Source organism: Notolepis coatsorum, assembly GCF_963971535.1.
Source record: "Notolepis coatsorum genome assembly, chromosome: 14".
Taxonomy (NCBI): Eukaryota; Metazoa; Chordata; class Actinopteri; order Aulopiformes; family Paralepididae; genus Notolepis; species Notolepis coatsorum.
The window spans coordinates 37227309-37252521 of record NC_140178.1 but is presented as its reverse complement, the minus strand read 5'-3'; the positions used below and the strand labels follow the sequence as shown (position 1 = coordinate 37252521).

The window sequence follows — 25213 nt, the reverse complement described above, 5'->3', positions numbered from 1 at the left end:
ATATATCAGCAGCCAGCTCGCGCTGACAGCAGGATGTCATTATTAGACCGGCTGCTTGGTGAGATTGTTTCGTTCATCGCATAGGCTATATAATTTTAGCCTATTTTAATACAATTCAAATAATCTAATTGTGTTTAGAGGGAATTATTTTCACCGGACATTATGACCGGAGAGATTAAATATGTCGGACTTCAACAGATTTTGCCAGTCAAATACCGGTAATTACCGGCTAACGGAAACGCTGCTATAGAGCCCTGTAATAATACTACTTACCGTACTTTTCGCACTATAAGCCGCACCTGACTATAAGCCGCAGCAGCTAAATTGAATGATGTGTACATATATAAGCCGCATTTTTTTTTTAACAACAGATGTATGTTTATTTTGCAGCAATTCTTTGTCATTGCCGCCATCTTTAGTGTTACATCCCCTCACACTCCAGTTCTCAGGCTGCAGCTGGTTTAAAAGCTAAAGTAAACCGGCTTCTCTGCTGGCTGTGGCTCCAGAGGAGTTGAACAGTTCTGGCTCTGCTAGTTTATTTTCGATCTTTTGGCGCTTTTTTGGTGGACAAACCACCGCATATGTGCACTGTGACTCGTGACTGGAGTCTAGTTCTGCTAGCACACATAGCCTACTGTGTACAGACGGTTTCAAAATGTATTTTAAATTAGAAAGCAAACAAAATAAATGGACAAGAGAAAAAGAAATCTGAATTTGGTCATATTGTCATTTGGACAAGCAAAGCCATTACTTTAAGTTGCAGGCAAGAAAGACAAGTCTGTCCACTGTCTCTGGTTTTAAAACTGCCCTGTTGCAGGTAAAAAAAATTAAAAATGAAAAAAAAAAAAAAAAAAAAACGATTTTCAATTTTTTTTATTTCGATGTTCGTTATCGATTATTAAAATATATCGCGATATTTATCATTATCGTTATATCGCCCAGCCCTAAGATATAGCGAATAAACAAAATAACGATTCCAAAAACAAGTTAACTAGTTTTTGGCGATATTCGCATGGCGGGCAACGAGTATACTAGTTTTTGGCTATTATTGTGTTAATATAGGCTACGATGGTGAATGGTGTCATTTTGATTTATTGTCTTGTCAGCTGAGCCGATCAACGTTCTGAAGGATTAACTGAACTTCAGATTCTGAAGTGCCTATTTATGTGCAATACCCTTTGATTTTAATGATCCATTCTATTAAAAAGAATAACTGAATTTGTGGGCGGCTGGGTGGCGCAGCTGTCTAAGCGCTCGTCACCAACACGAGAGACATCGGTATCGAATCCGGCTGTCAGCGTTGCCTCCGGCTTGGGCCGGCCGTCATACTGACTCAATTGGCAGAGTCAGCGGGAGGGAAGTCGATGGGTGGTAATCTGGTCGTTGTGAACAGCGACTCCTACAGGTCGGTCAGGGCGCCTGCACAGCAAGGACAGGAGATGGCGAGGGTAGTGTGAGCCTCCCACACCAGCGTTTCCGTTAGCCGGTAATTACCGGTATTTGACCGGCAAAATCTGTTGAAGTCCGACATATTTAATCTCTCCGGTCATAATGTCCGGTGAAAATAATTCCCTCTAAGCACAATTAGATTATTTGAATTGTATTAAAATAGACTCAAATTAAATAGCCTATGCGATGAACGAAACAATTACATTTGTTTCATCGTTGCTTCACCAAGCAGCCGGTCTAATAATGACACCGCTGTGTCAGCGCGAGCTGGCTGCTCCTTTTGTGAGAAGCATCCATCTGCAGCCCCACAGAATGCAGTACTCGAATCCAGCCATTGGCAATTCAGCTGTTGGGTGGGCGGCGCTGCTCAGCCCAGACCGGACCGGACCTAAAAACACCGCTGCTCTGTCGGTCTGCAGCTCCATGCTTCACGTAAATCTAACAGCAGCCAGCTCGCGCTGACACAGCGGTGTCATTATTAGACCGGCTGCTTGGTGAAGCAACGATGAAACAAATGCAATGATTGTTTCGTTCCTCGCATAGGCTATTTAATTTTTGTCTATTTTAATACAATTCAAATAATCAAATTGTGCTTAGAGGGAATTATTTTCACAGGACATTATGACCAGCACCAAGTCGTTGGGAGGTGGAGTCATCACGCAAACCCACGATAATGTTGCCGTCTCTCTCTGCCAAATTTGTCAGTTCTTCGCTTGATATAATTAATACAAATGTCCAATATAACGGAATTCGTTAGCTCATAAAAATGTGATTATAACAGACTGCTGTTTAATGTCGGGCAGACTGCCCACCGACACCTTAAGTCTCGAGGGACTTATTTTATTTGGAATATATTAATGACTGTATACGCAAAAGTAGCCTAGTTTTAAGTTAAAATATTATAAATGCCTTGATGATGTCATTCTTTATATAGGCCTATCAATTGTTTTTAAGCTCAATAAACTGACCGGAATTTATCCCATTTGTCCGGTAGATTGAAATCTACCGGACACTCAGACCTGCAAAAAAAAATTCTAACGGAAACCCTGTCCCACACGTTACACCTCACCAATGAGAGTCCGCGCTGTCAGGTGAAAAGATGTGGATAGCTGACTCTGCATATATCGGAGGGGACATGCGATAGATTCTTCAACCCTCCCTACGACCGACCAGTGGGGGGCACATGTGAGCAACGATCAAGACAGGGGAGGGGGGAATTGGCACGACTAAATTGGGATGGGAGAAAAAACAGAAAGTGGATAAAAAAAATAAGAATAACTGAATTGAACTGAAACTGAGCATTTTAACTGAATTTAAACTGAAACAGAAAATAACAATACGGGGGCGGGGGTCAAATATTCGATCTTAACAGTTTGAGTGCCAGCCATTTAACATTGGAAACCCTGTTGAATGCCAGCACCCACTTCAATGATAGCGTTGTGAACGCATAATCTCTCTCTTAACACTTTGAGTGCCACAGACGTGTATTGTCGTCTTATCATGCCCCCCGTTGAGTGCCACCGACGCGAATTGTCGCTTGTTTTTTTTTATTAGCGATCTGAATTCATATTTCATCAACCGAGTCTCCCGTTGGTACAGCAGACCCTCTAGGAGCTCAGATGGGAAAATACCGCCCCCTATCGTCTATCCCTGTGTAACTGCAGGCCATTCGATTAGACTGGTGGATCTGTGTGGGGGGAACCAACTGGCTCCATTATGCTGGCGAGGGATCTGATGTGATCGCGAGTTGGAAAGCAGCGTGGAATATATATTTACAACAGTCAATAATCAATCAATAAACGCGATCGATATTTGGAATGGCAATCAGGAATTGGAATAATCTTTTTGGAGAACATCTGATCTAAGGTAAGGAGTCTATGTTAGGATAATCAGAGCTATATTCACTGAGATAACAGCGTGTCCCGTATCACGTGTGTGATCTTGAGGAAATGAGGTAAATCGATTTCTCAGCTCGCTTCTATAGCGTGCATATTAAGTACACATATACTATCGATAATCTAGCGTTTATTTGAAAACCATTCATAAATAGGCCGACAAATGACCGTGTCTAGTGTATTCGAGAATATTCCAATAAATGCCGTTTATGAGGGAATATTTCTATTTTCTGAAAATTTTCGAGAAAACAATAGCTTTTCGAAATGCTATAAAAAGGATATGAACCGATTAATATTAAATGTTGACTGCAAACAAGTCATTGATAAGCGACGGGCAGATTAGACACATAGCCATAATTTAAAACATAGATTATGCGTTTTTAACGCTAACATTGAAGTGGATGATGGCATTCAAGGGGGTAAAAAGGAAAACACGGCCGGCACTGATAGTGTTAAATTATGGCTATGTGTCTAATATGGCCGTCGCTTATCAATGACTTGTTTGCAGTCAACATTGTCGAAACTGATTGTTTTTTTATCGGTTCATTTTCGTTTATAGCATTTTGAAAAGCCCTCATTTTCAAGGAAAATATATAGATTCCGTGATAAACGGCGTTTACTGGAATATTCTAGCATACACAAACGTTGTAATTTTTCGGCCTATTTATGAATCGTTTTCAAATAAACGCTAGATTATCGATAGTATATGTGTACTTATGCACGCTATAGAGGCGGGCTGAAAAATATATTCTCATTTCTCAGCGATCATCGCGCACACACACACACACGCATGGGGCAAAAGCTTATATCTCTGTGAAAACTGGTCTGATTATCCTAAGACTGGTAAAATTTATTTCTTACCTGAGATCAGATGTTATCCAAAAAGATTATTCCAATTCCTGATCGCCATTCCAAATATCTATCACCATTATTGATTACAGTGTTGGTACTGTAAATACATAATCGTCGCTGTTCTGAGGGCCGGCGATCACGTGGTCTCTTCAGTTGGCTTGGCAGAAAAGTAAAATGAGCAAACTGACCACTCCCCCTGCATCAGTCTAAAGTAATGGGGTGCAGTACCACAGGGAGAGACGATAGGGGGCGGTATCTTCCCAATTGAGCTCAGAGAGACTCTGCAGCACTAACCCGAGGCTCGATTGATGAAATATTAATTCAAATCGGCAATAAAAAAGAAAATTGCAAACAGACGCTATATAGCGTCGGGGGCACTCAAAGGTTGGCATGAACTAACGATAAAAAGCGTCTAGGCATCCCATGTGTTAAAAACCAGCGATTTTTGCTATAAAGTCCCATCCCTAAAGGTCATTCAACTACATTAGTAGAGCTTTATATTGTAGTCTGACAATCCAGTAATCAATGCGTGACATATAGTCACACCAGAGGATAGGGCTGAAATGATCGTTACAAACATTTTCACAATTATCTCAGTCGTAGATTTGTGGCAGATACAGATGCAAGTACTATTATTCTGTTGGTTGTCCATAAACTGTCAAACAAGTGTTGGTAATAATTAGGGATGCACCGAATGGGAAATTCTTGGGCGAAACCGATACCGAAAATAGGAAACAGTTGGCCGAAAACTGAATGCCGAAAATTATTAATATAAATATATATAATTATATAATGTATTTTTTTTTAGCTACCTGATTATGGCAAAAGACATGATTATGGCTAAACTTAATTTAAATAATATTAATAATCACTATTATGGGTCCATAAAACATTTATTCAGCACTTTTGAATGCATACATTAATTCCAGACTGACTGCTGAAAGATTGTACAATTTAAACATTTTCTCTTTGCATACAACAAAATGTGCATTAAAGTCAAGTGCATTCTATTTTCTCTGTAGGATAACCACAACAAAGTGCATTCAGAACAAAGCCAAGGTGCTTTAAAACTGCATAAAGATCTGCATAAAGACACACACACATGAGAGGGAGAATGGCTTATAGCAGTCTTAATGATGTTACTGTAGTGGCTACTGTCATAATTCACGGCGTTCTAGCCTACATGGAAGGACTGTTGTATTTACTACATCTCCCATGACTCTTAGCGGGGGATGACGTAGCTTACGAGAGACAGGGACCGGAAGCATTGTTAGTAGTGATGCACCGATGTGAAAATTGTGGCCGATACCGATAACCGATATTAATATTGCTGTTCTGGCCGATACCGATATTTACCGATGTCGATATCTCTGTATAGAAAACACTTTTTTATGATAATCAAATAAAGAGCTATTTTCCAAAACGCATTTTTTTTTTTTTTTACTTTTGTAACTTATTTTCAGAAATGACAGATATTTTGAAACTATTTAAGGCCAAAACATATTAAAAAAAAAGAATAAAAAAAGAAATCATTTTTTTCGCAAGAGGAGTTATCACAGGATAACACAGGCTGTAGAACGCAGGACTGAAGAGCTCACGTTGCGCATGTAATGACTGAAGCCGCGTTTTGATTGTCATCACAACAACACGTTAGGTTACGAACGTAACCCTGCTCTTTGACATTCAGTGATATTTTTTCGGCCGAAAGTGCCCTTTTGAACAATTTTCGGCCGATAATATTCGGTGGCCGAATATTCGGTGCATCCTTAGTAATAATAATAAACTGAATTTGTGTATCACCTTCCATACAAGAATTGCTGCCCAAAGTACTTCACAGCAGTGATGTACACATAAAATAGAGAATTTACTAAATAAAAGTGGAATAGACATAAAATTTGCATAAAATAGATGCAAATGGTGCAATAAAATAGTGCAGCGGTGCAATATAATAACTCATTTACAGTTTGGTTGGATCATGTTAATATTCCTGCTTCCTAATGTTCACATTGCTATGGTGCTGTTACGGCAGTTGATCGGAGATGAACTGCAAGCACATTGTTCTGAGCATGTTGAGAACAAGTCTCAGGGCTAGATCCACAAAGAATGGATTGCACGGTGCTAATGGCACCCTTACTTACAATTCATTATGAATTTTAAATGGGGGACCCTGATGTAAACGAGACGAAAGTCTTTCTCTGGTCTGCATCCCCTTAACAATTGTGTATTGAGCTGTACTGTATTGTACCCATTCTGCAATCTGTTGATAAAATGTTCATTCAATCAATCACCTTGTTAATATTTATTTACCTAATTTATGTGCAATAGTTTCATTTCAGCTCAGTGTAGAGAAATGCATCGATACTAACAACCGCCTTACTGCGCGCGTCTATGACGACACTGTTGACACCACGTATCCGTGACACGCGCGCCCCGCGAAAACACTAGTCGTTTTGGGGACCTACTACCACCAAAAATCTTAGGGGAAACGCTTCTTTCTGCCCTTCAAACCTAGTGTGCCAAGTGGCTTTTTTGAAGTCATGGGAAGAAAGAGGAGCTGGAATATATAATTAGAAGTGGATAGAGACTAGTTGTATTGGGAAATACCTAACTTGTTAACTGTTATGGTCAGCAATCATTTATGGGGGTCACCAAAATCAATAGAGTTCATCCTACACGGGTCATGAATGTGCACCGCAATTTTGAAAAGATATTAGAATGAAAGCTATTCAAGTTATCACGTTCATAAGTAGGATATAAGCCTTTGGCCTGATGGTGACGGTAGAGGAGAGGGCATAAATGTGCAGTGCAAATCGGGCTTATGGTCTATACTGTTTACTTAGCAGATCCAGCAGTATTTTGGGGGAAAGTGCTGCTATATTAACCATGCAACATAGAAAGCTACTTATGACTCGACCATATAAAGCCATTTATAGGCCTGGTATTCTATATTCATATTTCATATTGCATGTGTCTGGATGGCAAGATTCAGTACTGTATCTACAAAAAAACAAAATGATCTGCCCGTTGTTCTTTTGCCTAGCATTTTACGTCTTTTTGATCTCGAAGGTACTGAATGAGCTCAGTGGCATCCTTCTGCTTTTGGTCATTATCAGCATGGTGTTATTCACTGTCAAAGATGGAAAACTAATAATTGATATTCTCCTTTTTATATTACAATTTACTCAAGCATAGTAACGGACACAATATTTCTGACACTGGGAATTAGGGATGTCCGATATTATCGGCCTACCGATATTGGCATTAACCCTTTGATCGCCGGGGTTAAATTCATAATTTACCATCCCTCGCCAGCCCTATTTAACATGGAGAAGTTCCCCTTCTTTGCAGGGCTATAACTTTTTAAATTGTATTGCTAAATTGACATTACCATGGCCCATTCAAAGTCCTATATCTATTGTTCAGGGTGTAGCAATATTATACTTTTTCATTCACATATTCATACTTTAGACCGTATTTTAGTATAAGTATGTTTTTATCGTTTTCTGCAGCTTTCTCCAGAACGTGATTTATAGCCCTAAATGCATTATATTGATGATTGTATACAGTTTGATAGCAATCGGCGCGAGATAAAGTTTTTCAACTGCACGTACTTCTAGAAGTTACTACGTATGATCTGATTTTGACTGGATGGGCGGGCGGTCGTTTATAATTCCGTGGGCAACGTTATATCATTCATCTAGTGTGGGTGATATGATCATTAGAGCAGTTAGTATAGAAGACATTAAAAAATAACGCTGAAACTCACCGTAGCTTCCTCTCGCCGTTGGGAGATGAGCGTGGAACAGAATCTTTTCTATTATGGGATGTCGAAATATCCGATCCATTTCCAGGTTGTATAATAGTATATACGTCCAAATCATGTTGTTTATCGAGTTATTGGCAACGGATCGCTATCCATTGTGTCGAGCTAGAGTCCCGGGACCTATAGCGAGTGATCGGACCAAATTGAAATGAGCACCAGCTTCCACTTCCTCTTTCTTCCCTGGGCGATCAGGCCGATCGGCCACCAGATGGCGCTCTTGAACCGTTAGAGAGTTGACAGGGGCTCACCAGTACATATAATGTCTCCGGGGGAGAAATATGATCACAGATTTTTGAAATATTGATATCAAAGACGCTGTCCAGCGTCATCGGCAGAATGAGCATGGCGGGGAATGACGTGTTTCAGCGTCAACGGCGATTAAAGGGTTAAAATGTAATATCCGAAATTATCGGTATTGGTTAAAAAATTTCTTTTACATTTATTTAACCTTTATTTACCCAGGCAAGCAAGTAAGAACAAATTCTTATTTAATTTATTGTGAAAAGTATTAGGGGTGGGGGGGGGGGGGGGAATCGATACGTAGTAGTATCGCGATACTTTGCGTGGAGATACTGTTATCGTTACAGGGATGCCAAGTATCTATATTTAATTATTCATAAAACAAAAATTGTATAAGGAAGTTGCATTGTTAATTTCAATACCTGTAATAGTACAGTAGTCCACACACACACATGTGCATTCAGTTAAGTTGGAATATGACTGTAATACAAACAGTTCAGTTTGTCAGGTACATGCAACACAGATTACAGTGTTTACATCTGTCTGCTTGAGAAAATACCATGTTCTGCAATAAAAATGATTGAAGTGAGATGAACAGACTGAACTTTATTTTATTAGATAAAACATGTTGACAGTTTTACTTTGCAGTAAAAAAATAAAAAGAAATTTGAAAAAAAAACGCAATATTTGCGATATATTGAGTATTGCGATACTATCGTATCGCAAGGTCTCTGGCGATTCCCACCCATAAAAAGTATGCATAATGTTGTGTTTTTGCAGCATATATCGGTATCGGTTGATATCGGTATCGGAAATTAAGAGTTGGACAATATCGGTATATTGGTAAAAAAGCCAATATCGAACATCCCTACTGGGAATTCATTCCCTGAGGTCCATAGATGTCCCAAGAACATGCAAATGGACCTTGTAGAAGTGAAACAATCTTCCATTTACTTGGGTATGTACTTTTAGGTGAATTTTCTGAAAATATGGCTAGGGCTTAACAGGTTAACCCTTTCTCTGCCACGCTTATATCCATCCTTATACCGTCCTCTGCCAGCTCTATTTGTCTATGGAGATGTTCCCCTTCTTTGCAGGGCTATAACCTTTTTAATTGTATTGCTAAATTGACATTACTATGGCCCATTCAACATCAAGTATCTATCGTTTAGGATGTAGCAACGTTCTACTTTTTCATTCACACATTCATACTAAAATATGGTCTAAAGTATAAATATGTTTTTATCCTTTTCTGCAGCATTCCATAGAACGTGAGTTATAGCCACAAATACATATATTAGATCATCAAATGTAGTTTGATACCGATTGACGTCAGATAAAAAATTTCAATTGTACAAGGTCCTAATCGTCATGCCTCATCATCTGCTGGTGACCGGAGTCCGTGGCCGACGTTAAATGATTCATGTAGTATGGGTGATATGTTGATCATAGCAGTTTGCATGTATAATAATAATCAAACAAGCTGAAACTCACCGCGGCTTCCTCGTAGCGTTGGGCGATCAGCGTGGAGCAGAAAGTTCGCTATTATGGGATGTCGATCTAGTTGGTCCAGTTCCAGGTTGTATAATACTATATACGTCCAAATCATGTTGTTTATCGAGTTATTGGCAATGGATCGCTATCCAGTGTATCAAGCTGGAGTAGGGGTGGGCGATATATCGAGTATACTCGGATGTATCGCGGATTGTTCTACCCGAGATGTAGTACTGTACTATATCGCGAACATCAAGTATTTAGTTTATATGGCGCCGCCCGCGGCCGAGAGACACTTGCAGTGCTTTCCTCGAGAAGGGACGGCTGAGCTATAGGCTAACGTTAGTGTACTGGTCCCGAGTGTAGCAGGCACGGCGGAGCTATAGGCTAACGTTAGTGTAGTGGTCCCGAGTGTAGCAGGGACGGCGGAGCTATAGGCTAATTTAAAGTAGCCAAACGTTACAGACAGTATAAATACTAACTGGATAGTTGATGATATAAACATTTAATTTCATTATCTGAAATATTCTAAAATCATTAAGTCTGCTATAAGCCATTATCCCTTTGTGTGTGATTATTATTTTCTCACAGTAGAGTGTGTGTATATATATATATATATATATATATATATGTGTGTGTTTGGCTAAAGTGGATAGAAAACACAGTACTGTGCAAAAAAAAGGCACCCATGAGTTTTTATATAAATGGTCTTGGATGTAAATCTTTTTTATTAGTGTGTCAGTAGACTACTCTTAGTACATTTTCATTAAATTATTTTTTAAAGCATCTTCATGGTTTAATAATGCAAACATATGTTGCAGGGACTTATTATAATCATCATATTGGCGTGACTGTATGCATCAAAGGGTTAAATCAAGCATTTTTAAGTGCTTTAGAGGAAATGTCAAAATATTGCGATATATATCGCGATATGGCCAAAAAATATCGCGATATCATTTAGAGGCCATATCGCCCAGCCCTAAGCTGGAGTCCCGCTAGCGATAGCGAGTGGCCGGATGAAATATGGGTGAGCACCACTTCCGGCGCGTCACTTCCGGTTTTGGCGATTCGCAGATCGGCCACCAGATGGCGGTCTTGAACCGTTGGAGAGTTGAGAGGAGATCAACAGCAAGTCTCAAGTCTCCGTGGGTGAAATATGATTGCCATGACAGATTTTTAAAATATTGATCTCAAAGACGCTGTAAGACGTCATTGGCAGATTAAGCATGGCGAGCAATGACGTCTAAAGTCGTCCTTGGCGATTAAAGGGTTAATAAAAACTGATTGTAATGTTAATGTGTAATGTTATTGCCAGCAATGCAGTCTTTTATTTTATCTTTTTGTTTAACCTTTATCCAGGCAGGTCAATTAAGAGCAAATTGTTATTTACAATTGACAGCCTCGTCATAGGAATAAGGGGACATATGATACTGTACATACATCACAAAGGCATAATTTTCTACCGATCTTGGTCTTTCCTAAGTGTGAACCACAATAGCCTTTTTTAAGTGTGTACTGATTTGACAGCCCTCGTTTCATAGAAGTATGCTGTGTGAGTAGGGCTGAACGATTAATAGATTTTAAATCGAAATCGTGATTTGAAATGATGCGCTTAGCATCATCTCTACTGTGCAAAACGTTACATTATAAAAACCAACTGGATAGTTGATGATAAACTAAACTTCATTATCTGAAATATTCTAAAATCATTAAGTCTACTATAAGCCTATAAGCCATTCTCCCTTTCTGTGTGTGTGCTCGCGTCCCATATCTGGTCTTTGGAAAGACCAGATGACGTCAGAGGATTTTGATGATAGTATTTATTGAGGATTGCCAGATAATGTTGGTATTTAACACTTTGATTGCCTAAGGCTAAATTCATGATATACCATAGGTTGCCAGCTCTATTTGTCTATGGAGAAATTCCCCTTCTTTGCAGGGCTATAACTTTTTAAATTCTATTGCTAAATTGCCATTATTAGGGCCCATTCAATGTCCTATATGTATTGTTCAGGGTGTATGAACGTTAAACTTTTTCATTCACATATTCATACTAAAATATGATCTAAAGCAGGGGTCAGCAACCTTTTTGACATGGAGTGCCTGTTTGAAATATAGTTGTAACTAGTGTGCCTCAACAATATTCCATGCATCGTAATTTTTTTCTTCTCATAATCAGGTCTTTTTAATAATAATTTTTACATTATTACATCATTATTGTTATTGTTATTATTAACAATATTATTATGATGGTTGTATCAACCCTAAATCTGAGTTGGGGGGGGGGGAATGCAATGCAGACAAACAGCTGCATACAGTGCGACCATTTCACTCACATTTGCCCATTCATTTTTGGACACATCACACACCATTGGTGTGTGTACTGTACGTGTGCTGTCATAGCTCCACCTACAGGCCTAATGGAGAACACCAGGATGTGAATGGAGGGTGAATGTGAGGTATATCGTGTAAATACGTTTTGATTGATCGCAAGACTACACTGTAAAAGAAATATAATAATAAGTTACCAGAACTTAAAAATATTGAGTTCAGTTACTGTGCATTAAGGTTTTCAGTTTTCAATCCATAATAAGTTAACAGAAAAATAAGTACACAGCCACATTATTTCAACCTAATAAAACTATGTTTATTGTCATTGTTTTAAGAACACAAGTTGACTTGGTAATACTCACATTTTGAGAAAAAAAAATGGCTTTTAACATGTGCAATGTTCAATGAAATAGAAAAATAAATAATACAATTTGTTGATTAATCCCACTGGTCACAATGGTGACCGTAATAATGTTTTTGTTATAAGGCTCTGCAAATGTTACTGAATGATGTAGCGATGTATTTCCAGCTAAATTGAAATATTAAACAAATAAAGGGTCTCAATTAAATATGTGGTAGTAAAAATAACCTGTGGGAGGATTTCAACAAGATAAATGCGACAACAGTGCAAAATATTTCACTATAATATTAAAAAAAAAAAGAAAAAAAAAATCATTTTTTTCTTTTTTTTTATGCTGCCCCCTGTGCCTATGCAAATGCCCCCGCGTGCCTATGCAGGCACGCGTGCCTAGGGTTGCCTACCCCTGATCTAAAGTATAAGTATGTTTTCATCTCTTTCTGCAGATTTCTCCAGAATGTGATTTATAGCCCCAAATGCATTATATTGATGATCAAATACAGTTTGATAGCAATCTGCGCGATATAAAAAAATCCAACTGGACGGACTTCTGGAAGTTACTACACGTCATCTGATGTTGACCGGATGGCGAGGGGGTGTTTATAATTCCGTGGGCAGCGTTATACCATTCATCTAATGTGGGTCAAATGTTCATCAGATCAGTTAGTATAGAAGACATTGAAAAATAACGCTCAATCTTACCGTATCTTCCTCGTGCCGTTGGGCGATGAGCGTGGAGTATACATTTTCCTATTATGGGATGTTGGAATACCCGGTCCATTTCCAGGTTGTATAATGGTATATACGTCCAAATCATGTTGTTTATCGAGTTATTGGCAACGGATCGCTATGTATTGTGACGAGCTAGAGTGCCGGGACCGTCGTCCAAGTAACTTCCTGTTAGGCGATTGCTCTGATCGCCCACCAGATGGCGCTCTTGAACCGCTAGAGGGTTCAGTGGGGCTTTTTGGTGGGTCTCAGGCCAGCGGATGGGAAATATGAATCCGATCACAGATTTTTTAAATATTGATATCAAAGACGAGTTACGGCGTCTTCGGCAACTTGAGCATGGCGGGGAAGGACGCCTAAACACGTCTTCCGGCAGTTAAAGTGTTAAACATAAACAAATTATAATGCATAATAAATGTATACATGATCATGCAACATAAAAAAATTGTTGTAGGAACGGTTTGGGAGAGGGAGGTAGGGAGGGGTTTTAGGTTGTGTGTTGTGAAGTTTAGACTTCAGAGAGAGAGAGTAAAGTACAGAAAAAAGGTACCGTTGGCGGTCAGGTGGCGTAACGGAGATTGCGTTCGTCACCAAACCCCGGAGCGGCTAGATTTGCCTGTTCGAATCCAGCTCACAGCTCCGGCGTTGTCACCAGCTTGGCTGGCCGTTCACACTAATACAATTGGCAGTATTAGAGGGTGGGAGAAGCTGGCGGGGTGGGTCCGGGTCGTTGTAAACAGCGACTCCTACAGTTCGGTCGGGGCGCCTGCTAAGCGCGGATAGGACTTGAGTGGGATAGTGTGATCCTTCCACACGCTACGCCCTCTCAATGAGAATCCGCGCTGCCAGGTGAAAAGAAGCGGTTGATTGGCTGGACGTGTGTCGGAGGAAGCACGTGATAGCCTCCACTCTCCCAGACCGACTGTGGGGGGTAAGTGCGCAGCGACCAGGAAGGGGATTGGGAATTGGCATAACAACTAACATTGGGATGGGAGAAAATCGGAGGAAAATGGAGGGGGAAAAAGATCAATAAAAAAAAGAAAAAGAAAAAAGGTACCGTTGGCAGGGCTGTACGTTAACTTTTTTTGCACATAGCACTGGAGGTTGATAGTTTTGTAGCACAGGCCAAAATCTTGTAGCACAAGTATAAAATGTGTTATATTTGTAACAGTCACAAATGTGCCTATTGTATTTGTGTTATTTAGTTGCTGTGCCATGTTTGGCTGTCATTTTCATGCTGACAAGTTGACGTGACACAGCCAGACACGTTACGTGTAAGGAATTATGGGATTTGGTGTTGGGTGTATGGACTCTACTAGGGGTGGGAATCACCAGTTTCATCACGATACGATATCGATTTTTTGGACAACGATACGATATTTGCTGATATCTGCCACGATACGATACAATGCAGGTGCCAGCAATCGATATGAGATGATATCATAAGCCCATTTAACACAATCAGTAACATTTAGATCAACTCAAAAAAGGTAACGAATATAATTTGGATTTTTTTTGAGCTCTTCCAGACATTTAAATGAAAATCTATTTATTGTTTTTAATACAAATAGACCTCCTGTTCACTAAAGTGCCACGTTTTGATATATTGAGCTTTAAACTTTAAGTACATTTTTTTTGGAACACGCAACCTAAAACCCCTTCCTCCCAAACCGTTCCTGCAATTGTTTTATGTTGCATGATGATCATGCATACATTTATTATGTATTGTATTTTTTATGTTTAAATATCAACATTTATCTGTCCATCCTCAGTACATTTACTATCAATATAATATACTCGTCTTCTGACATCATCAGCAGGGATTTGTTTTGGGTCGTGAAATAGGCACACTAGCCTTGCTATGTTGCAATGTGCGTTTTCCAGACGCTACTGCTACTACTGAGACGAGTACTGCTGTGTGCTGTAGAGCGGATATGAGTCACGACACCACGGATATATATCTCTCACTGTACAGCCCTGCCGTTGGGTACCGGTATCTATTCCCAGGTAAAAAATAAACATTTACAGACTGTGTCCCGAGCAGACCCACAGTGTAGGCCAGATACAAGCCACATTTTACAATAAACCTCAGTTATGCTGGTAAAAAAAAAACGTATCACAAATTTCATCGCAATCGCAATATCTGTCCGAAAAATCGCAATTAGATACTTTCCCAAAATCATGCAGCCCTATGTGAGAGTATGTGTTTGATTGTGTGCACTTGCTTATGTGACTAACGTTTCTCCGTATGTTCAGGGGCATTCTACCTGGTGTTTGAGTACATGGACCATGACCTGATGGGCCTGCTGGAGTCAGGCCTCGTCCAGTTCTCCCAGGAGCACATCCGCAGCTTCATGCGCCAGCTGATGGAGGGCCTGGATTACTGCCACAAGAAGAACTTCCTGCACAGAGACATCAAATGCTCCAACATACTACTCAACAACAGGTAATGAAATGTAGTGTTATAGAAGTAGGTGTTTTGGGTATCGTTTGAAAGATTTTGATACAGATGCCTTGCATTTGATTTATGACGCCATGGCAATACTTTTCATAAATGAAAACCTTATAGCCTAATTACATTGTAAAGTGCTTTGGATAAAAGCGCTATATAAATGCAGCCATATACCATTGAATGTTTTTAGTTTTTAGGCAAACCATGTTTTTGTTAAGGCCTACAGCTTATATCTCTACTAAGATAAAAGCATTGTGTTTTGTCAATCAAATAATTATATCCCTGAAATGACTGTCACGGATATTATGGATTCACCCCGACCACCGCTGCGTCCACCACAGATCCTGGGTGTGACTTACTGGAACAGTTCTCTTTTCATAATTGCTGTGAACATTCATGACCCCAAGAGGAAGAACCTTATTTGTTTTGGTGACCTCACGACCTCTTCTGTAACGTCACCATCAGGCTTTAAATGTTCTGCTGAACCGTTGTTGCACAGTGATATTGTTGCACAGTGATGGTGTTGCACAGTGAGTGTTGCACAGTATACCGATACTAGAAAGAAACTGTACTATACCCAATTTTTTTGTATTGGTCCGATAACTTTAAGATGGCATTATTTAGCTCTCGTAGCTGAAGGTCCAAGGGAGCCAACACATCCAATTTGGCAGGGCGTCTCGCCGTCAGACATGCTGACCTGGAATTCAAAGAGCAACAGGCTAGTGATAACATAATTGCATGTCCTCAAATCAGTGGCGGCTGGTGACAATTATTCTAGGTGGGGCGGAGCTATGTGTTGGGGATAAGGGTTCCGCACGGACAATATTGTTGGTTGCTTTCCTGTCTGCAAATCGTTTCCGGTTAGCTAGCATTAGCAAGCAGACAGTGTTGACGTTGTATTGATATCAAACTTTAGCACTTTGAGATTTGGTTCCAAATGTAAAGTGCACTACAAATTTTTTTTTTTTTTAAGTCTTTATTTCGAACATGCAATGAATACAACAAACAATAACAAAAAAGAAAAACAACTTAATCTGCATGTTCGAAAAGGAGTAGGAAGAAGTATACACTTATTTAATCCTACCCCTTTTCCACTACTCAAATGAGTGTACTATTTTAAACATAAAAAAGAAAGAAAAGAAAAAAAAAAAAAAAAATATATATATATATATATATATATATAATGCAAAACAAAAAAACAAAAACTATATATGTATAAAATAAAATAAAATAGAAACAAAAAATAAAAATGTAAACACCTGTGAATATCAAGTCCCTTCTTCATCCCTGTACCTTGTGAACATAATTTCCTTATACATCAGTTTGAATTGTCTCATGTTTGGACATTGCTTTAACACCACATTAAGACTGTTCCACAGTTTCACTCCACATATTGAGATGCAGTGTTTTCTCATGTTAGTGCGTACGTTTAGCACCTTTAAATTGTGTTCTCCCCTCAGATTATAACCCCCCTCCCTATCAAAGAACAATTCTTGAATGTTTCTTGGAAGTGCATGACTTTTTGCTTTATACATTAATTGTGCCGTTTTAAATTCCACAAGATCATTTAACTTCAATGTCTTTGACTCCAGAAACAATATGTTAGTGTGATCACGATAACCTGCAATGTGAACTATCCTTATGGCCCTTTTTTGGAGTATAAAAAGTGGTTGTAGTGTAGACTTATAATTGTTTCCCCAGACTTCAGCACAGTAATTTAAATATGGTAAAACTAGTGAACAGTAGAGAATGTAGAGTGATTTTCTATCCAGGAAGTGCTTTACTTTACTCATGACTGAAATGCTTCGTGAGAGTTTAGATTGGACATGTTTTATGTGAGGTTTCCAACAGATTTTATGGTCTATTATTACACCTAGGAATTTATTTTCATAAACTCTTTCAATAATCACATCATTTATTTTAACTTGTACCTGAGTATCCAATCTACAGTTTCCAAACAACATAATTTTAGTTTTGCTCAAGTTCAATGATAATTTGTTTCTATCAAACCATTCCTTCAATTTCTTCATTTCAGATGTGATGACCTCTAAAAGCTGCTGGACATTCTCACCAGAAAAAAAAAGATTAGTGTCATCCGCAAATAAAATACATTTAAATATATTGGATACTTTACATATCTCGTTAATGTACAAGATGAACAGTTTTGGACAACACTGACCCCTGGGGGACACCACAAGCAATGTCCAAACATTCAGATTTATAATCTCTCATTGTCACAAATTGTTGTCTTTTATTTAGATAGCTTCTTACCCAGTCCAATACTACCCCCCTGATCCCATATCTCTCCAATTTCCTGATTAATATATCATGATTAATAGTATCAAATGCTTTTTTTAGGTCAATGAATACTCCAGCTACATGTTTCTTTTTTTTAAATGTATTATTATTATTATTATTATTATTATTTATTATTATTATTATTATTATTATTATTATTATTATTATTATTATTATTATTATTATTATTATTATTATTATTATTATTATTATTATTATTATTATTATTATTATTATGTTGAATAAACGTTTAGCGTTGTTCTACAAAAAGGCCTGAACTATTTTACCCAAGGATATATCCATGAAATTCGGATTTCGGACAGAGCAGATGGCTAACGTTAGCTCAGTTGTTGCATCAACCGGACAACTTCCAATTAATAATTTCCAAGGGTGTTGACTAAGTAGCTAACTTATGTCATTTTCCTTCAGCTCATGAACTGATCGGAATGTTTTAGGGAACTATTTTGGGCGACGTTATACCATGTTTTGTCCTGATTATATAGCATTAGCGTTAGCTCGCTATTCGCTACTGTTGTGGTGGAGGTATTAAGAGGAGAGAAGATTAGCTGGCTACCTAACGATCGGCTAGCCATCTATATAAGATAACAAGTGATGACTTCTGTTTAACTCAAATGTTGAAGCATACTGAAGCATATTTTTCGCTTGCCTTGTTTTTGTTGATGATGTCCACATTCAGCTGTGTATGGGGCCGTCCACAAGCCTTAACTCATTCAGCAACATAAGATGTCCCCATCTCTGCCGCTTCAGGCCAGTTTAAAATGGGAATTTTCGCAGTGTTTCATGATGTTTGCAGAGCTGTGTGTGTTCTGTATTATAGCTGTGGAGACAATGGTGTGGCTCATTTGACAAACACTACTTGTAGTCCAACATGAAAGAAAAGTTTGTTTCTGCACACTGGCATTTCCAACATAATCCAGTCTTTTTCCATAGATTGCGAGATAAAACACGTTATGTGCAGTGCAATAAGCCCAAACCGTTCTGGTTGATCCCCTAAATTTTAGGGGATCAACCAGAACGGGTTGGGCTTATTGCACTGCACATAACGTGTTTTATCTTGCAAATTTTTTTTTCATGTTGGACTACAAGTAGGAGGTGGGAGCTGACCATTCTGCAGTGCTGTTTCACAGCGAGGCAAGGTGGCTCTCACGAGGGAAGGTGTTGTCAATTTGAAAGGTCACGATATTGGTGTTATTTCAATAAATTTAAACATGGCCCATTTCATGACTATTTTGTTGGGGCGAGGGGCGGGGGCCCAAAATATTTTGGTCCGCCAAAGGGGGGCCTGACAGAAAAAGTTTGAGAAGCACTGCCCTAAAACCCCAAATACTCCCAAATTAAAGGTATATACCATGTACACATGTACCTTCTTTTTTTTTCCACTTTTTCTCCTGTTTTTCTCCCATCCCAATTTTCGTCGTTATGCCAATTCCCCCCTCCCCTTCCTGGTCGTTGCTTGCATGTGCCCCCCACTGGTCTGTCTAGGGAGCCCTGAAGTCTATCGGATGCTTCCTCCGAGACATAGGAGACAGCCAGCAGCATCTTTTCACCTGCCAGCGCGGACTCTCATTGGTGAGGTGTAACGTGTGGGAGGTCACACTACCCTCACCATCTCTCTCCCTCACTGTGCAGGCGCCCTGACCGGCCTGTAGGAGTCGCTGTTTACAACGACCAGAATACCACCCCACCGGCTTCCCTCCTGCTGACTCTGCCAATTGAGCCAGTATGACGGCCGGCCAAGCCGGAGGCAACGCTAACAGCCGGATTCGATACCAGTGTGTCTCGCGTTGGTGACGAACGCTTAATCCGCTGCGCCACCCAGCCGCCTACACATGTATCTTCTAAGGCTGTCCCTGAAGCCTGTTTTTGGGATTCGAACTTCGTCAGGGTTTTTCGAACGGACGTTCGAACCTTTGCTTTTAATTAGTATATAAAAAAAAAATAGATATATATATATTTTTTTAATTATTAAAAATTATATTTTTTAAATAAATATCCTCAACTAGGGCGGTCGGATGGCGTAGCGGGGATTGCGCTTGTCACCAATGCAAGAGGCTGTGGTCTCGACTCCCGGAGTCAGCATTGCCTGCGGCTTGGGCCGATCGTCATACCAACTCGTTTGGCTGAATTAGCGGGAGGGAAGTCGAGGGTGGTAATCTGGCGTTGTGGACAGCGACGCCTACAGGTCAGGTCTGGGCGCCTGCTCAGCGAAAGGCAGGAAATGGTGAAGGCAGCGTGACCTCCCACGCGTTACGCTTCACCAATGAGAGTCCTCGCTGCCAGGTGAAAAAATAGCCACTGGCTGTCTCCATGTGTCGGAGGAAGCGTGTGGTAGACTTCAGGGTTCCCTTGTACCGACCAGTAGGAGGAACATGCGCACAACAACCACGTAGGGGAGGGGGGAAATTGGCATAATGACTAAATTGGCATGGGGAGATTTTTTTTTAAATCGGGCGGAGAAAAAGAGGATTAAAAAAAGAAAAAGAAAATATCCTCAAACTAAAGTGATTAATCTGATAAAATTTATGAATATAACTCATCAGTTTGTTTTAATACTATAATATTAGTGTAGCCTAATCTTTATCTGCAACTGTGAAGAAAAACCCAATTGGTGTAAACAGAATGAATAGACGCATACAAAAAAATATATATATACATTTGACATACATTACATTTAGTCATTTAGCTGACGCTTTTATCCAAAGCGACTTACAAGTTCTGTACGACAAAGTCATCAGGAAGGGTACAACTCTTATCAGCTGAGTAACAATGTTCATCAAAGTTTTGCGTATTACAGTGTAGGTTAGTTTATTAGGACAAGTGCATGACAGTAAAATTAGTTAGGGTTAGGTTTTTTTTTTTTTTTTTTAGATAATGGTTGAAGTGCGTCTTTAGTCGACAGCAAAATATTGGACGGGTTTCGGCTGTCCTAACTGGGGTGGGTAGTTCATTCCACCATTGTGGGGCAAGGACTGAGAATAGGCGACTTCTCTTTGATGACCCTCCCGGAGCTTGGATAGGAGTAGGTCTGAGGCGGCCAGAAGATGCAGAGTGTAGGGGTCTTGAGGGTGTGTATTTAGAGACCATTGACTGGAGGTAGGCGGGAGCGGTTCCCTTTGCCGCACGGTATGCTAGGTCGAGGTCCTTGAAGCGGATTCGTGCAGAAATGGGGAGCCAGTGCAGGTCTCTAAGAAGTGGGGTGACATGGGCCGACTTTGGTAGGTTTGAGATCAGGCGGGCCGCTGCGTTCTGAATGAGTTAAAGAGGCTTGGTGTCAGTGGCCTGGAGGCCAGCGAGCAGTGCGTTGCAGTAGTCGATGTGGGAGATGACTGTTGATTGGACGAGGAGTTGGGTGGCTTCTTTTGTCAGGAAGGAGCGGATCCTTCTGATGTTGCTCAGGAGGAATCTGCAGGTTCTGGTTGTCGCTGCGATGTGAGCAGAGAAGTTCAACTGGTCGTCGAGGACAACGCCAAGGTTCTTGGCGGTCGGGGACGCGGTCACAGCTGCATTCTCGACTGTGATGGAAAGGTCGGTCAGGGGGGAGGATTTGGCCGGCAGGTGGAGCAGTTCTGTTTAGCTTAGGTTCAGTTTGAGGTGGTTGGTCGTAGGGCTGGGCGATATGACCAAAAACGTTATCGCGATAAAATTATAAAATTATTTTCATATAATTCGATATCGATAATTATCGTCGATATAATGTCTGTCAAGTTTAATTAACTTCTTATGCTGCTGCGAATGTCTCGAGTCGAGTTGATGTCGTCATCAGTCCGCGCACGTTAGCAGTTAGCCGACAAGCGGAATATCTCATGACAATGTAATAAATATGACACTAAAATACTCTCTTCCGCCACAATACATTGCAACGACGTCCACTGTATACCCACACTACTATAAACGTGGCCTCAGAATTCACGCCACACACATACTCGGCACGTAAATATATAAAACATCGCCGTGCAAGCTAGTTAACCTAGCCAGCCTGTTGCTTCTAAGCGGTGTATTCCATGACAATGTGCTAAATATGACACTAAAATACTCTCTTCCGCCACAATATATTGAAACGACGTCCACTGTATACCCACACTACTATAAACGTGGCCTCAGAATTCACGCCACACACATACTCGGCACGTAAATATATAAAACATCGCCGTGCAAGCTAATTAGCCTAGCAAGCCTTGTTGTTGAGTGAGTCCTACCTCTCTACCCAGAGGTGCAGCGCGGGTCTCTTTCGCTCTCGGCCATCTCCTTCACCGATTGGTTGTTAGTGCGTGCTCATATCCAAGCTTGGAAAATCGATATATCGAAACTTTGCGACCACGTTTCATGTTTATTTCGAGGAAATAATTTATCGCGATAGTTATCGTTATCGTTTTATCGCCCAGCCCTAGTTGGTCGTCATCCAGGCGGAGATGTCGGACAGACAGGCCGAGATCCGCTCAGAGACGTGGATATCTGAGGGAGGGAAGGAGAGGAAGAGTTGAGTATCATCGGCATAGCAACGAGAAGCCATGAGACGTGATAATGTTAGCCAGTGATTTAGTGTAGAGGGAGAAGAGAAGGGGTCCTAGGTAGGGGTGGGACAATACATCGATCCAGATCGATATATCGATCTATTATCAATAATCAAATAGGATCGACGCAACGTAAAAAGATCGATTCATATTGCGATACTCTTATTTTGAAAATCCCCGCGAGTCATATCCGCCGGCGCCCAGTATTGTGAAACTCCGTGTAGAAATTACAGCAGTGTTTGCGTCTGCTGTAAAGCACTACAGAGCGTCTATTTTGCGAGCCGATATAAGTCTGTGCAGTTTTTTCCCCGCAACGGGTCAAATGCATATAACAGGCGTTGCATCGTCGCCATTCCTTTATGCCAACGTCGCGTTAAATATCTAAATGAAGGTCGCGTTGGCTGCTAAAAGCTAAGCAGCTAACCGTGAGAGAGAACAGGAGAGTGGAAAGGGGACTTGGAAGGAGGAGGGGTGGGGGCTGTGGGGGACTGTGTGTGTGTGTGTGTGTGTGTGTGTGTCTGTGTGTGTGTTAAAGCTCAATATATAAAAACAAAAGTGAACAGGAGGTCTATTTGTATTAAAAACAATAGATTGTTTTTCATTTAAATGTCTGGAAGAGCTCAAAAATAAATACATCAATTGATATTTCCGTAGCCTTTTTTTAGTTGATCTAAATGTGACTGATTGTGTTAAATGGGCACATAATATCGCCTCATATCGATCGCAGACACCTGAATTGAATCGTATCGTATCGTGGCAGACTTTGTGATATCGGCAAATATCGTATCGTTGTCCAAAGAATCGATATCGTATCGTATCGTGATGAAACTGATGATTCCCACCCCTAGTCCTAGGACCCTGTCGGCCACAGGGGGCGGGTGGCCGACAGGGTCCCTCTCCATGACACTTGGTAGGAGCGGTCATTGAGGTATGATGTCAGCCATGTCAGCGCAGAGCCAACCACTCCCATTCCTGCGAGGGCCGCGAGGAGGATCTGATGGTTGACTGTCGAAGGCTGCAGATAGATCTAGGAGAATCAGGACAGAGGAGAGGCCGTTCGCTTTTGCTAAGTGAAGTGCCTCTGTGACCGCAATGAGGGCCGTTTCTGTGGAGTGGCCAGTCCGGAAGCCAGACTGATTAGGGTCTAGGAGGTCATTCTGTAAGAGATAAGCAGTAAGTTGGTTGGATACAGCACGTTCAAGTGTTTTAGAAAGGAAGGAGAGAAGAGAGACAGGATGATCGTTTTTTATGAGCGGTGTCACACTGGCTTGTTTTAGGGAGGTGGGGACCACCCCCGAGTTGAGTGAGGAGTTGATGGTTGCAGTTAGGAATGAGAGGATGTCCGGTGCTATGGTCTGGAGGAGTGGGGAGGGTAGCTGGTCCAGCTGGCATGTAGTCGGACGGTTCGACGTTACTAGTGTCAGGGTCTCGGCTTCTGTAATGGGAGAGAAAGATGACAGAGTGAAGGATGAGGTTCTCGATTCAGTATTTGGAATGGGTGGGGGTTGGGAGAAAGAGCTGCGGATGTTCTCCACTTTTTCCTCAAAGAAGATCGCGAAGTCTTCGGCAGAGAAAGATGAGGGAGGAGGGGGTGGTGGGGGGGGGGGGAGGGAGGACATGGTAGCATGCAGTTTGCGAAGATTCTTGGCAGAGGCCTCTATCCTATGGTGAAAGACAGAAGCTTTGGCATTAGTAATGGTTTTGGAGAATGTTAACGAGGTTGTGATATGCGTCGATGTCCAGTGAGGCGTGACTTTCTATACTTCCCCTCAGCCGCTCTCAGGACCTGCCTTTGTTCTCTCACTGCATCCGTCAGCCATGGACTGGGTGGGGAACGGCGGGCAGGTTTCTCAACGAGGGGACAGAGCTTGTCGAAGGAGGTTGCAAGGGCTGAGAGGAGGGTGGAGGTTGCCATCTCTGTGGGGAGAGCAGAGAAGGTGTCACTCAAAGGTAGAGCGGATAGTATGTCAGAGGAGAGGGTGGAGGGGGATAGGGAGGGCAGGTTGCGTCTGAGTGAGACTGTTTGAGTTGGGGTGAAGACCTTTCGGTTAAGCATGAGAGTTAGTGAGAAGGATATGAAGGAATGGTCAGATACATGTAGGGGAGTTACCGTGGTGTTAATGATGCTGGAGTTACGGGAAAATATGAGATCCAAGGAGTTGTCTGCTTTGTGGGTGGGAGGCAACTCCCACTAGTATGTACCAGCCGCCACTGCCTCAAATATAAGTCAAACGAGAGTGATTTTATGCAAACTCGTATGACTAATAAATTGAACAGGCCTGTGGTATTGAAAATGCTATAGAATATCTATCTTTCAAGCTATTGTTTAGAAATTCCAGTATTGTGACATTACCCGGACATGCAGCTTACATTACCAACATTGCCCTGTGGCCAACATATCTGCCATAAGGATTTGTAAACATTTCCTCCACATAAAATTGTCCCCCTACTCCTCCTATTCACCTGATTCTCATGAAGCTTACTGTGTCATCTAGAGACAAGTCTTTAAATATATTATCTACATAGCTGATGGGCCAAACTGTATGGCCGCAAGATCCAACCAAATCTCTGAAAAACGCGTGGTAAATGAGATGACGAGTGATGTTACTTTGCTTTGTCAGATTTGCACCAAATCTGGCAAATATGTTGTTCCTACAATAGCAAATGGGCATGAGCGCATGATGACGACAACTACTGCTCAGCAGCTTGTTCCAATAATGATGATGCAACATTTGAAATGGTATCCTAGCAAGGCTATCT

At 40.9% G+C, this 25213-nt stretch overlaps 1 protein-coding gene across 3 annotated transcripts in view; it reads left to right on the top strand.

The window, feature by feature from the left end:
- cdk12 (cyclin dependent kinase 12) overlaps positions 1–25213 on the top strand; it is an 81309-nt gene that overhangs the window by 14266 nt on the left and 41830 nt on the right. For all 3 annotated transcript variants that reach the window (XM_084329966.1, XM_084329967.1, XM_084329965.1), the window contains one exon: positions 15428–15617. In XM_084329966.1, coding sequence (XP_084186092.1) covers positions 15428–15617 — 190 coding nt within the window. The remainder of the gene's footprint in view (positions 1–15427; positions 15618–25213) is intronic.